General features: G+C 32.5%; 1 protein-coding gene across 1 annotated transcript in view; it reads left to right on the top strand.

The window, feature by feature from the left end:
• The window catches only part of Klhl1 (kelch like family member 1), a 404,701-nt gene that overhangs the window by 375,839 nt on the left and 13,183 nt on the right, over positions 1-15,679 (top strand). The window contains exon 9 of the mRNA XM_046466456.2: positions 7,517-7,729. Coding sequence (XP_046322412.1) covers positions 7,517-7,729 — 213 coding nt within the window. The remainder of the gene's footprint in view (positions 1-7,516; positions 7,730-15,679) is intronic.

Here is a 15,679-nt window from a genome sequence, read left to right on the forward strand (position 1 = left end):
ACAAAAGCCATCATATAACCTGTTGCAAACTTCATGAAATCCTGCTCACTGCCCTGTCAGGGGCTCTAACAAGTACCTTGCATGAAAAAGTTTACTGAAAGGTGTGATAGTAGGAGCAAATGTGACTCCATTTTGTTTTATGACTTCATCCTGTAAAACAACTATGCCAAGTAGAAGAGTCATGACTGGAGCAAGATGTTCTTTTCCTTCTGCTATAAAAACCTTTAGGAACACGGAACTACCTAATGAGGTATTGTTTCTGTAACTAGGGTAACGGGGCTCTGTTTCTATAACTGGGGTGACTGGGCTAACTGTGATTGGTTAGGCTTCCCTCTGCTTGACTGCACTGTAGTCCCGCTTCTGTAACCTGGCTTGCTTGCATTGGCTAGACTCCCCGAACATCCCTTTTGCAGTTTTCAGGCTTATAAGGAGTGCCCTTGCAATTGTTCGGGGCTGATCAGGGGAACAGCTTTATGTTCTGGTCAGCCGCCACTGGTGTGCTTCAATAAAGGCTTGATTCGATTATACGTGAGTGGTCTGGAAGTCAGTTTATGAAACCCTGGGACAAAGCTTTAACTATAACAAAGGCAATGCAGAAGTACTCTAACATCAGGTTCTAAAAGCTTCCTCATGGGATTAGATTAAAGAATTTTCCATTGATTAGGAAACAAAGGAACCAGAATTCTGGATCTAGAGAGTTGTTTCAGAGGTGTTGCACAACCAGGATTGTGAGATTCTGGTAGCTTTTGTTCTGAGTAATGAAATACAGTGGGTAAAAAATTGTATTTAATCCACAAGCTAATTAACAAAATCTCTGAATATTTAGAAAAGGGTTTGGAAAATTTTTCTATACCCACCCTTTAAGTATGTATGATTGGCAAAATATGCAAAATAATAAATAATTTTACCCAGAGTACAGTTATAAATTTCAGGGAACGAGACAATGTGAGATCAGTGAATACTTTCAAATGAGATATACTTGCATTTATTAATGAGAGATGAGTACAAATAACCCTACACATTTAGTAAAAAGTTACCTAGGATACAGTAAATACAATTTCAAAATGGCACATAGGGCTGGAAAATTTTCTGGTAGAAACTTCTAATTGTCTTCCAATTCTCATTTACTCCTTTTTATATGATATTATAAACACCAATTATTTCTGAGGGATAAGGGCACCTACAATAAAAAGAATATTTTCCAACATTTTACCAGTTAGGAATTATCATATATCTAAGCTCTGAAAAAATTATGTGAGAAGTAAGTTGTGCACCATAAAAGACTTTTAAAGGAAATATTGTGCTTCTTCTTCCATCTCATCTTCCTCCAGCTGTTTGAACTGAGACTATGATGGCTCAGGACAAGAGGGTTAGTGGACAAATCTCCATGGAGTTTTAACATTTCTGCATATTTTCCAAGCAAGAAATTTTGACAATTTTTATTTACACCATATTTCCAAGGATATTTGTATGTCTAACATCAATAAAAGATGGGGAAATAATGTCTTCCTTTACAGCTGAGAGCAGCTTTGTTCGTTGAATAATAATAATATCTCCCTTCAGGACAAAGTTCAAGTAGATTTGCTGGCAACTCTCTTTAAAAAATAGCCCTTCCTAAATTTGAGATTTCTCAAAAGTGAAATAGACTCATTATATGTGCAGTGTTTGCCTCAATCTCTGTGAATCACCCTGGAGGGCCTTTGGGGTCAAGGGAAATCAACATGAACATGAAACTCATGTTGCCTATTGTACTGTAAGTGATGAAGGCATTTCTCTGGGACCAGGAGACTATGCCTTCTTCCAGCATCTGAAACTATAACTTCCTAGCTTGTATAACTTGTGGGGTTAAAATCTCAGAATCATCACATTATTGATAGAGTCATACTCTAGAGATTATGTAATTTAAAGTGAAGCTGGGTGCAATGGCCTATGCCTGTAATCCCAGCAGCTTGGTAGGCTGAGGCAGGAGGATTTCAAGTTCAAAGCCAGCCTTAGCTGGCTTTGAAAGCGAGATGCTAAGCACCTCAGTGAGACCCTGTCATCAAATAAAATACAAAATAGGATTGGCTCAGTGGTTGAGTGCCCTGAGTTCAATCCCTGGTACCCAAAAAAAAAGAAAAAGTGAAAAGTATCCTGGGCCTTAACATCTGCAAAATCATATTCCGTTGTTGTTGGTGTTTTTATTATTGTTGTTGTTGTTTTGGGGGAGAGTACTGGGGATTTACCCTAGGGATAATTTACTTCTGAACTATAGCTCAGCACTTTTTCTTCTCTTTTATTTACTTATTTATTTGTTAATTTATTTATTTATGTTGAGACAGGGATTCATTAAGTTGCTTAGGGTTTCTCTAAGTTACTGAGGCTGGCCTTGAACTTGTGATCCTCCTATTTAGCCTCTAAGTCACTGGGATTACAGATAAGTACCACCATTCCCCAGCACAAAGCCACTTTAATACAGATTTGGACACAGCTTACTGAATATAAGATGTATTTCCTAGAACTGCTGTATAGTTCATACTAGAATAGTATTATATATACCAGAGTAGTATTATCTTGGATAAGTAGGTATCAAGGCACTGAAACTTGGTGTCTAAACACTGTGTAAAACTGATTAAAACTGTAAAACATAACTTATAGGTGCTGACCAAACAGTTATGAAAAATAGTAGGGAAAACTCAACTCTTTTCTATTTTCAGGAGACTTCTAAAAAAGTTTACTTAAGGATATTTTTGAATCTCCTGCCAGTTCCTAGCATTCAAAGTATGTGCTGGTCAATATTTGTAACAAACTGAACTAGGAAACTAATGACCCCTAAAAATGTTGTATTTCTGTCCTTTTCTCGTTGCCTAAGAATGAAATCACAACTCCATAGCTTAACATAAAACTCCTTTTATTCTCAGTCTAATCTTTTCATCCTACCAGCTGCATCTCTTCCTGTCCTTCACTATCACCACTTCCATAAGAATGATATATCTGCCAATCTTTATATATCACCGGCTATGACCTTTCATGACCCTTGTCTTTACACATAAGCTTTCCCTGTACGTAATGCTTCCTCCTTTTTTCTTTATGTTACAAATTGTTACTCATCTTTCAACTCTAACTTGAAATGTCACCTTTCCTCTCTTGCTATGAAACTGTCAGATGCCACTTCCTATGTTGTCAGAGTATTTACTTGCAGCATTAGACTCTTCTTGGCTCTTCAGACTCTCAACATCTAATTTGTTGTCTTAGTGAAAGAAAGCAGGGAATCAGTCTATGAGGAAATACATAGTGAGTGAGGGATGATAACCTTAGATCATTTTTTATGACAGTCAGTGTGCATATTGGAGAATTCATCCTAACTGCTAAGAGTATATTATTTCTATGCTATGGTTGTTTTTAAAATGTTAAGAGTTAATTAGAATAATATTGTTTAGTTTTACATTATAGTTCTCGAGAACTATAATGTAAAACTAAACAATTTTATTTGTTTGTTTGTACTAGGGATTGAACTCAGAGTGCACTACCACTGAGTCAAATATCCAGGCCATTATTTAAATTTAAATTTAAAGTTTTATTCATATTTTGAGACAGAATCTCACTAAATTGCTGAGGCTGGTCTCAAACTTGGGACCCTCCTGTCTCAGCCTACTGAGTTGACAGGATTATAGGCATGTGCCACTATACCAGGCTACATTCTAGTTGTTAGTCATTTGTTCTTAGTTTGGATTACAAGAAGTGGAAGGTAGATGAGGTCAATTGATTCCATATATTCATAAAGTACACGATGATACATTTTTTTTCAAATGTGGGAATACATCTCATGGTTTTAATGATGACTTGGGAAACAGCCATCATTAAGGACATTGTTATTGTTTTATATGCATTGCAATTTCTAATTTCCTTTTCAAGTACTTTTGTGCAGAAAAGTCCAATGTATTTTCTACTGTTAATTAAATGTCCTTAGGTTTGATATTTTATGTTATTGAAATTATGATAATTGCTTTTTTATATGTATGACATATCATACTATGAATAACATGAAAAGGATACCTTATATATCAAATGAAAACAAACATCAATAATGTAGTTTAGGCTTTATTAAGTAATTTGCAACATAATAGCTAGTCTATAACAGTATTAGTTTATGAAAAGAACTGTCAAATATCATTTCATTTTTATTGAGGCATCACATGAATTTCTTAAGTGTGTAAACCCTGTATTAATGGATATTATTAGGGAGGATTCATAATATGTGTAATTAAACCAAATAAGTCAATGATAAAATAACCTGTGAACTTTGCAGAAATATTTTGTTTACATATAAAACATATGCTAATACATATATTATAGCTAAAAATATGCTATAATATTTCTATAAGGTAAGCAGTATGTTTAATTAATCATCTTGTAATTCTTATATTCTTGGAGAAAAGAATGTGAGATGTTTATTAACTCACTGATTTCACCTGCATAATAAGTAGATTTTTCATTGGATAAATTTGGTTTAATGCATAATATCCTAATTTTTATTAAGTGGTTTATTTCTATTCCTAGTTTATTGAGAGTTTTTTTTATTGTGAAATGTGCTGAATTTTGTAGAATACTTTCTTTTTGGTTTTGAGACAATTATGTGACTTTTAGACTACTGTTAATATGGTGTATGGGTCACTTTAACTAACTTTTATGTATTGAAACATCTTTGAGTCCCAGGAGTAAATCCCACTTGATCATGGTATATAAGCCTTTTACTGTGCTGTAGAATTTAGTTTGCTGATACTATGTTGAGGATTTTTTAACCTATGTTCATCAAGAATATTGGTCTCTAGCTTTCTTGTCTTTCCTGGCTTTGATACTGGGGTAATTCTGGCCTCATAAAATATTTAGGAGTGTTCCCTCCTTGTTTTTGGAAGGTCTTGGCATAATTAGCATTAACTCTTACAGTGTGTGAGATTTTACCAGTGTGTGAGAGTTTTACCAGTGAAACCATCTCTAGTCCTGTATATTTCTTTGTTGGAAGGTTTTTATTACTGTTTCAATCTCCAAAATCTGAATGGACATATATCTTACTGATACTAGTTTATATATAGGTCTGTTCGGACTTTATATTTCTTCATGATTTAGTCTCAGTGGGTCATATGGTATCATTTTTTATACATATTTTGTTACATATTTGTTAATGTAATTTACCATTTTAAGATAATTCCAGAGAATAAAAATAAGTATGATATATTATGATATATTATAACATGGAGTTATTTTATTATCATCTGTCAGCAATGCTAGGTTCAGATAACTAAAGAGTATAATTAATTAATGCAATATATGTTAATAAATAGAGCAGATTGAAGTGAACCTTTTCTTTAAAACAGTATCAAAAATTGATTGATACCTTTTTTATATCTAAAATATTTACCATAGACTGTTCCAGAAGTCTTACAGAAAGACAATCACATAATAATTAAGTTCATGCAAAATTAACTTAGTTACCCTTAAGAAATATCTCAAGATCAGTATACTTTCTTTAGATCTTAAATGAAACAAATAAATTAGGTCCAGATTTTATGAAATGTTTAGGATGATAACAACTTCTGAGTGAATAATTAGTTTGCTTCTGGGTGATTTTGCAAGCTAAATTGTCCAATACTTGTCTTTTAAAATGCTCTTATTGGTTAATTTCAACATAATGCAAGATTGAGAGCCAGTAGACAACTTGTGAGTAATCAAGCAAAGAGGTATTACATTCAGAAAAGAAACACTTGGAAAATCAGAAACATTTTATCATGGCAGGCATATATATATGAGAAATATAAACAGCTTTAAAAAAATGTTTCCAGGATTTGAAATCAGTTTAAACATAATATCCTAAAATTATTAAGTAATATCAGAGCATGAATTTATAAATCTATAATCTGAATGATTTTATACACTAAATAATACTTTCTTCAAATGCATTTATTTTGAAATTGAAAAATGTAGAATTAAGACTACATGCCTGGCTGGCATGGTGGCACAGACCTATAATCCCAGTGGCTCAGGAGGTTGAGGCAGGAGAATCTTGAGTTCAAAGTCAACCTCAGCAACTTAGTGAGGCCCTAAGCAACTCTGGAAGACTCTGTCTCCAAATAAAATAATAAAATGGACTGGGCGTGTTTCTCAATGATTAGTGCCCTTGGATTCAATCCCTGGTACAGGAAAAAAAAAAGACTACAAATTAGGCAAAATACTGATAGAAAAGGAAAAATTCTACAACATACCGCTTCATCAAAACATAAGCAATCATATCATTTCCTTTACTCTGTGGCTTCCCATTTCACTGAGGGGAAATATCTACTTGTGCCTGTGTAAGCTGCCATTCACCCTAAACTACCACTTCTCACCCCAAATGCCACTCCAGCCTCATTCTTTCCTCTAGCCCCACTGCCTTTATTCTGTTTCTGAAACTTGGCACTAATTGTTTAGTTAGCCTGTGGTCTTTTGCCCCCCAGATATTCTTGCATTCATCTCCAATCACTTATTTTATTTTCTTGTAAATGTCACCTTGAAAGTGAGATCTTCCTTGATTATTTTACATTCCAACAACAATGCCTCCTCCCATCTATTGCATTCCTGACTCTGCTTCTCAGGCCTATATCACTCAGCTCCCCTCCACAGTAGTATATAAATGTTTATTTTATATGTCTACTTCCCCCACCCCAGTACATCAGTAGCATTGAAAGCAGGGATTTTTTTTCTTGTTTTACTTATAGTTATGTTCACAGAACTTTGCATGGTATGTGGCTTCCATGTAGGGAAGAAATGGGTACATAACTGCAACACCATACCAACTTCCATCACAGGATGGAAACTTCATGACTGTTTTCACCCAAATTAGTATTTTTAAAGGTGTAAGTGCCAGTTATGATATACAGCTTATTTTCCTGGGTTCCTGACATACTTCTCATTATTTAAATAAATATAACAAAATGAATGTATTAAGTTTCAGTAATATTGAATCAGGCTAACATCATTGTATACATTTTTCCCCTGGAAATCTTGTGTTTAGCTAAGAAAGTTTGTTATGACAATATTTGTTAGGATTATTCTTTTTATTTAGTTTCTTAAATTTGGGGGATGGAACACAAGGATCAGGCATGATTTATACACTTCCAAATCAATTCTGATTAGGGTACTTTCTTATATCTTATTCTATATTTTAATAATTAGTCCTCAGTGTTTATTAAGTTTAATATAGTAATACTAATTACCTCAGCCATAAATGATTTAAGTCATTCTAAGATTCTAGAAAACATAGAGATTAAAATATTATATTTATTTTTATTTCAACTAGTACACAGCATATTAGTATAGTAGGTACTGAGGATAGATGTACTCATTTGTAGAATCTTTAACAAAATCTCCATGTGAAATAATGTACTTCTAACATACCTGAAGCTCACATTTGAAGAAATTTGTTTTTTAGAGAAATTTCTCTTTTCTGAATTTGTCACCCAGACTGTGATATTAAATCATGTTTTTCCAATTGTGTTTTTAGGTTGTATTCAGTTGGGGGTCGTGATGGCAGTTCCTGTTTGAGTTCAATGGAATACTATGATCCTCATACAAATAAGTGGAACATGTGTGCTCCGATGTGTAAGAGGAGAGGGGGTGTTGGAGTGGCCACATGTGACGGTTTTCTTTATGCAGTAGGTGGTCATGATGCTCCTGCTTCAAACCACTGTTCCCGGCTCCTAGATTATGTAGAAAGGTAAGACCCCTTGGGCATTGCTAAAGTGTAAGTGACAGTGCTAATGACACTGATGGCGGCTAATTCTAGTGATTGTGAAAACTGTACTTTAGGAAAAACAACTTAAATTCCTCCCCACCCGCTTTCACACACACACAGAGACACACACACATTCTTTCATTTTCTCATTTTCATGTTTTCTTTTTTTTCTTTCTTCCTTTTTTCTTAAATCCCTGAATTTTTCTTCTCATGATGCTTAAATAATCTTAAAATTTCTCCTTGATGAGTTTTTAAAACGTTGGCTGAAACAGTATTGTTTACCAGACATGAATATTCGTTCATCCTTTTTTTGGGGGGAGAGGGGATATTGGGGATTGAACCACATCCCCAGTCCTGTTTTGTATTTTATTTACAGACAGGGTCTCACTGGCTTTGAATTTGAAATCCTCCTGCCTTAGCCTCCAGAGCCTCTGGGATTGCAAGCATGCGCCACTATACATTTTTAAAATATTAGATATTTTAATATTAGATATTTTTGTTTGTTTTATTCATCCAGTCTTGTTTGTTCTACCTACCTCTTCAGACTCTCAAAGACCTATTATGAATTTCTTTGTTTTAAGACACACCCTTTTAAATGTAAGAGTTACTAGAACTATTTTTATTTTTAATAAAATCTCAAACTTGAGATCCTCCTGCCTCAGGACTTTGAGTCCCTGGGATTACAGGTGTGTACCACTGTGCCCAGCTTCTTTTAACTCTTCCTAAAAAAGATCAGGTACACATAGACCAGAATGAGAAGGTACCTTAACTTCAGGCTTAGTGTTCCCTTTCAGGGCTGTGCCTTGTTTAGAATTGTTATACTTTATGCAGTAAAGGTTTTAACATCTTTTAGTAAGACTCATGGTGATGTTTCCTGTTATTGAAAGATGCATGCTGATCTATAGGGAAATTAAAATATAGAATACTGGTGTTATCAGCTGGAATAAATAAACCTGTTGTACCTTCAAACCTCTCAATGATGTAACAGCATGATGTCTACTTGTCTGACTGTGTAGGGACTGCTGTGATACTGTCTTCCCACCCTCATGAAGTGTGTGTATACACACACGTAGAGAGAGAAAGAGAGAGGGAGAGTGCACTTGCACAGCAGTCCCTACACTGAGAGGAAAAAAAACAAAAAAAAACCTGATACTATGAAACTGTTCACTGGTTCTTAAAGATACTACTTGCAAGTAATACAATTCTCTTTCTTCCTACTTTAGTGACAAACCAGCATATGGCCACAGACAACTTCATGAGGGTGGGAAGACAGTATCATAACTTCCCCCTGGGAGAAAAGCAAGATGTGTTTCTCACTGAACACAGGGAAACTTTTCTTTTGATATTAAGAAGCTACATCATTTATACTCATGCTTATAAGTGGTATAGTTACTTGGAGAAAGATGCAATAACTTTTTGCTAGAAATAATATCATTATTCTACTGAGGTTCAGTCCATTAGCAAGAGATAGCTTTTGTTAAGCAGTATCAACTCAAATATATGCTGTTTCCTCTATAGATATCCATAAATAATGTTAAACAGTATTGCTGCTCTGTGAAATGGACTTCATTTTTATGGTTACATATACATAGACAAGGGCATTAGGCTTACCATGTTTCCATTAAATATTCTCTAATCTACTGAAATTAGAAACTATAGGTGTTATAGTAAGGATGATGGTAAGGGTCTAAATAAATAGATTTATATTTTTATACACATAAAAATGCAATCATTTTTTAATAAATCTAAGTAAATTGAGAGGTCCTTCACATTTTTCTCTGCTGAATTCCTGGGAAAATGAAGGAGAAGCTGAATATGAGCAGGGTTCTACTTTTACCTTGAATATCATATAAAAATGCTGCTAATGAAATGATATTTCATCCAAATATTCCCTCTAACTTTACTGTATGATGTATTGAAATGTTGTTTGTGAAAAAAGGCATAAATAATTCAGTCTAGGAATACATTTATGATGCAAAATTAGATTTAAATAAGCATAGCTATTTTAAGTTATAGGAGTGTAGTGAGTACACACAGCTTAAGTAATGCAGAAGCACATAGTGTTCTCATGATTCTGTCCTAATTCATACTACCTGTCAAAGTAATAGCATCCTTGCATGTTTTGTAAACTGTTTTTTTATTGATGATTTCACATGTAAATCATCAATAAAAAAGTACATAATGGTATTTCTGTAGAACTATTTTGCACATATAATGTGAAAAATATTTTACTATAATCATAGGCAAAACAGAATACTGGAAATAATGACTAGTGTACAATGCTATATTTGATTGGTAGGTAGATAGATATGCCAAATTTTAATATACTATTTGCATAATTCCTTATGCAAATGCAAATATATAATAATGGTATTAAACACAGTTATATAATACTTAAAATTTTTACAGTCACCTCTCACCTCTCATAAGCACAAAGAATATCAGATCAGAGCAAGTTGGAAACCAGGGACTGAGTGAGAACAGGAAGTCCAGAATAGTATATGGAACTGACAAAATTTGATTTTGTGACTGAGTCTCACATTAATGAGAGCATCTTGGCTGACAAAATTTGTTTCCAAAATGCGCAGTGAGTTCTAGGAGAATTTAAGCCTATAAAATATGCTGCATTAGACAAAGAACTTTCACACATCTATTTATTTAGACAGCAATTATTATATTGTATATATTTTGCAATGTGCCATACAGAGTTTACAATGTGTTTTAAGAGACAAGAAACAAATAATCAGAGCTTAATATTTAATAACATTTTAATACTGTATAACATTTAATATTAACAAATATTTTATTATATTTAAATAACAAATTATATCATTAATAATTAATAATATTAACATGTTATACAACAATACTATCAATTAATAATATTTCAAACAAAACTGGAATCCAGGCCATAGATCAGAAAATGTCTGCAAAAGCATCAATACAATTTTTGGCTATTAGTAGATCCAAACGACTTTGCCCTCAGATCTGCATCCCAGTAATGAAGGATGATAAGAGAAGAGTTTAAAAGTAATAGGAACTCCCTAAACTTTCTAACACCCACTTTTGCTTCTTCCAATTTATTCTTCTCATAGTTGCTAGAGGAATATTTTCATAATGCAGATTTGGCCTAAAATAATATAATGATAATTTTGCTTTGTGCTAATTATCAATATCAATTAAAATTATGCTTACATCAGTCTTTCCACTAAAGTTTGCTCCATATGTTGGGAATGACATGATTACATTTTTTCCTAAGTATTTCTGCACTTTGGCAAAATCCCTGGTAGAGTAGGCACTCAGTCAAGATTTATTGAATCTGACAGTAAGAAAAATGACCTCAAATTTTCCCCAAGAAAAAATATCTTCAGGGAAACTAAGTCATTATACTGATACATAAGTGAATTAGAAGATGATATATAGAAAGAAATGTTAAATCATCTAGTTATATGTATCATGATATATCATCTCTCTATGTATGTGTTATATAGAGTGATAAGAGTGATGGGTATATATTTCTCTTTCTCTCTGTATAATATATATGATAAGAGGGAGCATTGGATGAATGGAAGAATGGAAGGATAAATGGATGTTTGGAAGGACAAATATATAGTAGGTTCTTACTTGATTCTTTTTACCAGATTTTCATGTAAATGTCTATTTTCATCATCTTTGGCTGAATATCAATAATTCTTATATATTTAAGATATTTATTCAATAGACAAAAAATTTCAGGGTAGATGGTGCCTGAAAAACAAAGCAATGGTTCAAATATTAATTCAAAATATCTTTATATGTTAATCAAACACAGTTAACAAGTAATTGTAAAAGTATTTTATATATTATCATAAATAGACAAAAATTTTCAAGGTCTATCAAAATCTAATCCAGTCAGAAAAATTTATCTAAAACAATAGTACTTATTATATTTCTGTAAAGATGTACCTCAATAGTTTTATTTTGTTAATCTCTGATAAAATGAAATGAGTAAAGGCAATATGTGCAGTCATACAAGCAGGAATAAACACATTATGCAATTTGTTACAACATTGAACTTTTAATTACCATAAACATTAATATATGAGGTAAGAATAGGAATCTTGGATACTTTCATTTCTTTTTTTCATCCTACTTCATTTCCATCCTTTTTGTTTACACAGTCCAAGAATTGTAACATTTGTAGAACAGGAAGAAGTGAAAAAGGAGAGACAAACTATTTGCTCAGATTATTGATATTTTTCTTAGTTTTTTTAAGAACCACATTAATTTTTACATATATATATATATATATATATATATATATATATCCCTAAATTTAAATTTTTACTTATGTTTTATATATATATATATAAACCTAAATTAATTTTTACATATATATATATATATATATATATATATATATATATATATATATATCTCCCTAAATTTCTTTTTTTGTATTTACAATAGATAGGGATTTTATGAAAATTTAAGTACTGAGGGGCTCAGCTTTATTAGTGGATACAATGATTGTTAACTGATACCACAGCTATTAATAATTTAGATGTGATTAGATATTTTCCAGAATGACTTATGAGGCAAGGGACATTTTTGAAGTGGTCAGCTGGAGACACTGACAGAATGGCCTGCTGGAAAGCTCTATCCAGAATTCTGGCATTATATTTTTTTATCTGTATATTTTGAAGGAGAAGAACACTCCTGTGAAATGGCAGATGTTCATGAATTGAGAGGATATCAACCCTGTTATCAAACTGAAAAATTCATTTTTATTTTGGCAGAAGTTATTTTAAATGCATAGTTAGAATTCACAGGTGTTCTGTCATATTAATAGAGAAAGTAATTATGTAAATATATATTGTTTCTTAGTTTGGAATGAGGAGATGCTCATTTTAAAAAATGAGCTTTAACCAGTGTTCAGAACTCCTGGGTATGCTCCATCTTCTATTGATTGGCAATAATTTAAATAATTTGTAATCATCTACTGCAGAATTGCATCTGAAAGGACTCAAAGAGCTGCTTAGCTTGCCCTTGTTTTCTCTCTGTTCTGACAACAACTCATTTTCTCTCTTCTCAACCTTGCAAAGTAGATGTAATAAAACATGACATAAGTCAAAATAGAATTTTTCATTCATCTTCTTAGAAAAGGTGACAACAAATTAACTTTTAAAAACATTTTTTGTATAGAAATAAACAGTGAATACGGAGAGGGAAGTAGAAACCTAGTTTCTTTGTCTTCCTTTCTCAGTCTGTTCGTACCCCTTATATTTTTAAAATAAGTATCAAATAATATTGGGAGAATATTAATAAAAACATAAAAATATGCTTATTCAAAATTAATATTAAACACACAATCCACATGAGAGTCTGAAACACATTATGAATATTGAGTAGAATTATTTTTTTAACATGAGCTAACCTCTTTCTACTTTATCATAGAGTGGAAGTTGACAGTCAATTCAAAACCATTTCACCTCTCATGTGACCCTAATTAACAGACTTCTGTAGTTGAATTCAAACAGAGAACATGCCCTCAATACCCTGTGTGAGATTCCTGTTAAGAAATATATTCTGATCAGAGAATAATATATATATTGGGACTGAATTTGAAACTAAGAATCAATCTTGAATATTTAAAACATTTACAACTGATATTTAAAACATTTCCAACTTTTTAATTTCTTAACTTATAAATAGTGCATATTTGTTGTAGATGATGTGGAAAATCCATTAAAGAAAGCAATTCCATCAGTTATTATGAAACCCAAATTTATTTATGTAATCTGGTGTCTACTTTTTTTTTTCTTCTTTTTGTATTTTAAGATATATTTTCTAGCAAATATTAACATTTGCACAAGTGGCTCTCTGTTTCTTTATCTCTTTCTCCTAATTTACTTTCAGGCTGTTATTAGTAGCACAGCACATATGGAATACTAAAAACTGTATTGAAGCTGGGTATGATGGCATGCACCTGTAAACCCAGTGGCTTGGGAGGCTGAGACAGGATGATTGAAAGTTCAAAGCCAGCCTCTGCAATTTAGTGAGGCCCTAAGCAATTTAGCAAGACCCTGTCTCTAAATAAAATACAACAAAGACCTGGGGATGTGGCTCACTAGTTAAGTGCCCCTGGGTTCAATCCCTAATTCCAAAAAAACTATGGATTGATGCATATGGAATGTCTAATAGGTTGGGCCTCCTGATCTTAAATTCCACCAGAACTTATGGCATTTTAAAGTATGGTATGAACCAATAAGATGTGGTTTATTATTTTTAAAATTTATTTGAATATACTTTAGATAAAGATGTTATTAACTACTTGTTTGTCAGATTAACAAATATTTCCCTGAGATTATTTGCTTAAGTGTAGATGTTGTACATTTTTTTAAGAGAAAAATGTATGAGTTTTTTCCTCTGGTTATATATCTCTGACTACTGAATAATCCCCAAATCTTAGTGGTTTATTTATTATCTATCAAATAATCTAACAATTTTTGTTATTTTTAACTAATATTAGTAGGAGTCAAGCACCTTTACATTATTCATCTTTCAAAATGGCTGTTCTATACAATATTATTTTTTAATATGACCATTTAAAAATTAAGTAAAATTCTCCCGATATTCTAATCAAAGTTTTATAGGCTATACTCTGTTCTTAAATGTTCCTAAAATCATTTTTAACAATTATATTTAAATTGCTATTTCAAGTTCCCTTAGATAGTGTTCCCTAAGTAGAACTTAAGTCAACACCTAACATATTAATACTAGGTGTTAACAGATCCAGGGAAACAAGAGATGGATGGAACAAAATTTGAATGAAGAGAGGAAAGTAAATACAACATGGTGCATTACTGAGTTAACACCAAAAACCAGAGCTGGTTGCACATTCATTCAAATTCTCTTTGAGGAAGCCCATAGGATTGATAATGTATCTTGAGAAAGTGCCTATAGTGGTGAAGCCTGACTACTTTGAGTAGCCTTTTGTGAGATCAATTTGCATGTGCTTGATGAGCAATCCTCTCTCCCTTTGTCAGTACACTGCCATTCAGAATCACCCACAGACCACCACTGTTTACTGATCATAATGTAGAACAAATGAAACAAGCATGCAGATCTCTGGTTGTGCAAAGACCAGTTCCATTAAATAAGCTATTAGGAGAATGATTGACTGTGTGTTGGGGTGGGGGGTGTGTATGTGTGTGTATGCATGTGTGTGCACATGTGCATATGTGGGTGTGTTTTATCACACAACTCTCTCCTAAGAGAGTTCAAAGAAGTAAAAACAGTTTTTAAGTAGACATTAATATTATTTTTTAAATAATATTTTTAATTATAATCAACCAACTGCACTTACACGTAAAACTTTTATATATTTTATCTTCCACAACACTGAGGTGAAGTAAGTCGCCACTGTTTTATCCTTTTCTTCTTTTACTTTGGCACATTTGTATAAAATTTTATCTTAATACACAAGATTTGTTTTATCCAAATATATTTTTACTTTCTCATCAATTATATTCTTGTACACATATATTTCTTTACCTCTTTTCACTCCAATGTACAGATATCATTTTGCCTTGATTTTGAAAAAAAAAAATTCTGTGTTTTTTTTAGTCATACATGATAGTAGAGTATATTTTGACATATTTATAGAAACATGGAGTTCATCTTATTCTAATTAGCATCCCAGTCTTGTCATTGTACATGATGTGGAGATTCACTGCAGTGTCTCATGTATGTACACAGGAAAGTTATGTCAGAATCATTCCACTGTTTTTCCTATTCCTATTCCCCCTCCCTTCTTTGGATGGAGATACGTTTTTTTCTCCTTATTTTAGTTTATTGTGTACAACTTTCTAAAAAGAGATCTAGATTGTTGTATTGCAATAGTTTCCTTTATAAACAATATTTTTATATATACATGGAATTTTGTATCAA

Source organism: Marmota monax, unplaced genomic scaffold (genome assembly GCF_021218885.2).
Source record: "Marmota monax isolate L192 unplaced genomic scaffold, Marmota_monax_Labrador192_F-V1.1 WCK01_AAM20220418_F8-fsc00049, whole genome shotgun sequence".
Taxonomy (NCBI): domain Eukaryota; kingdom Metazoa; phylum Chordata; class Mammalia; order Rodentia; family Sciuridae; genus Marmota; species Marmota monax.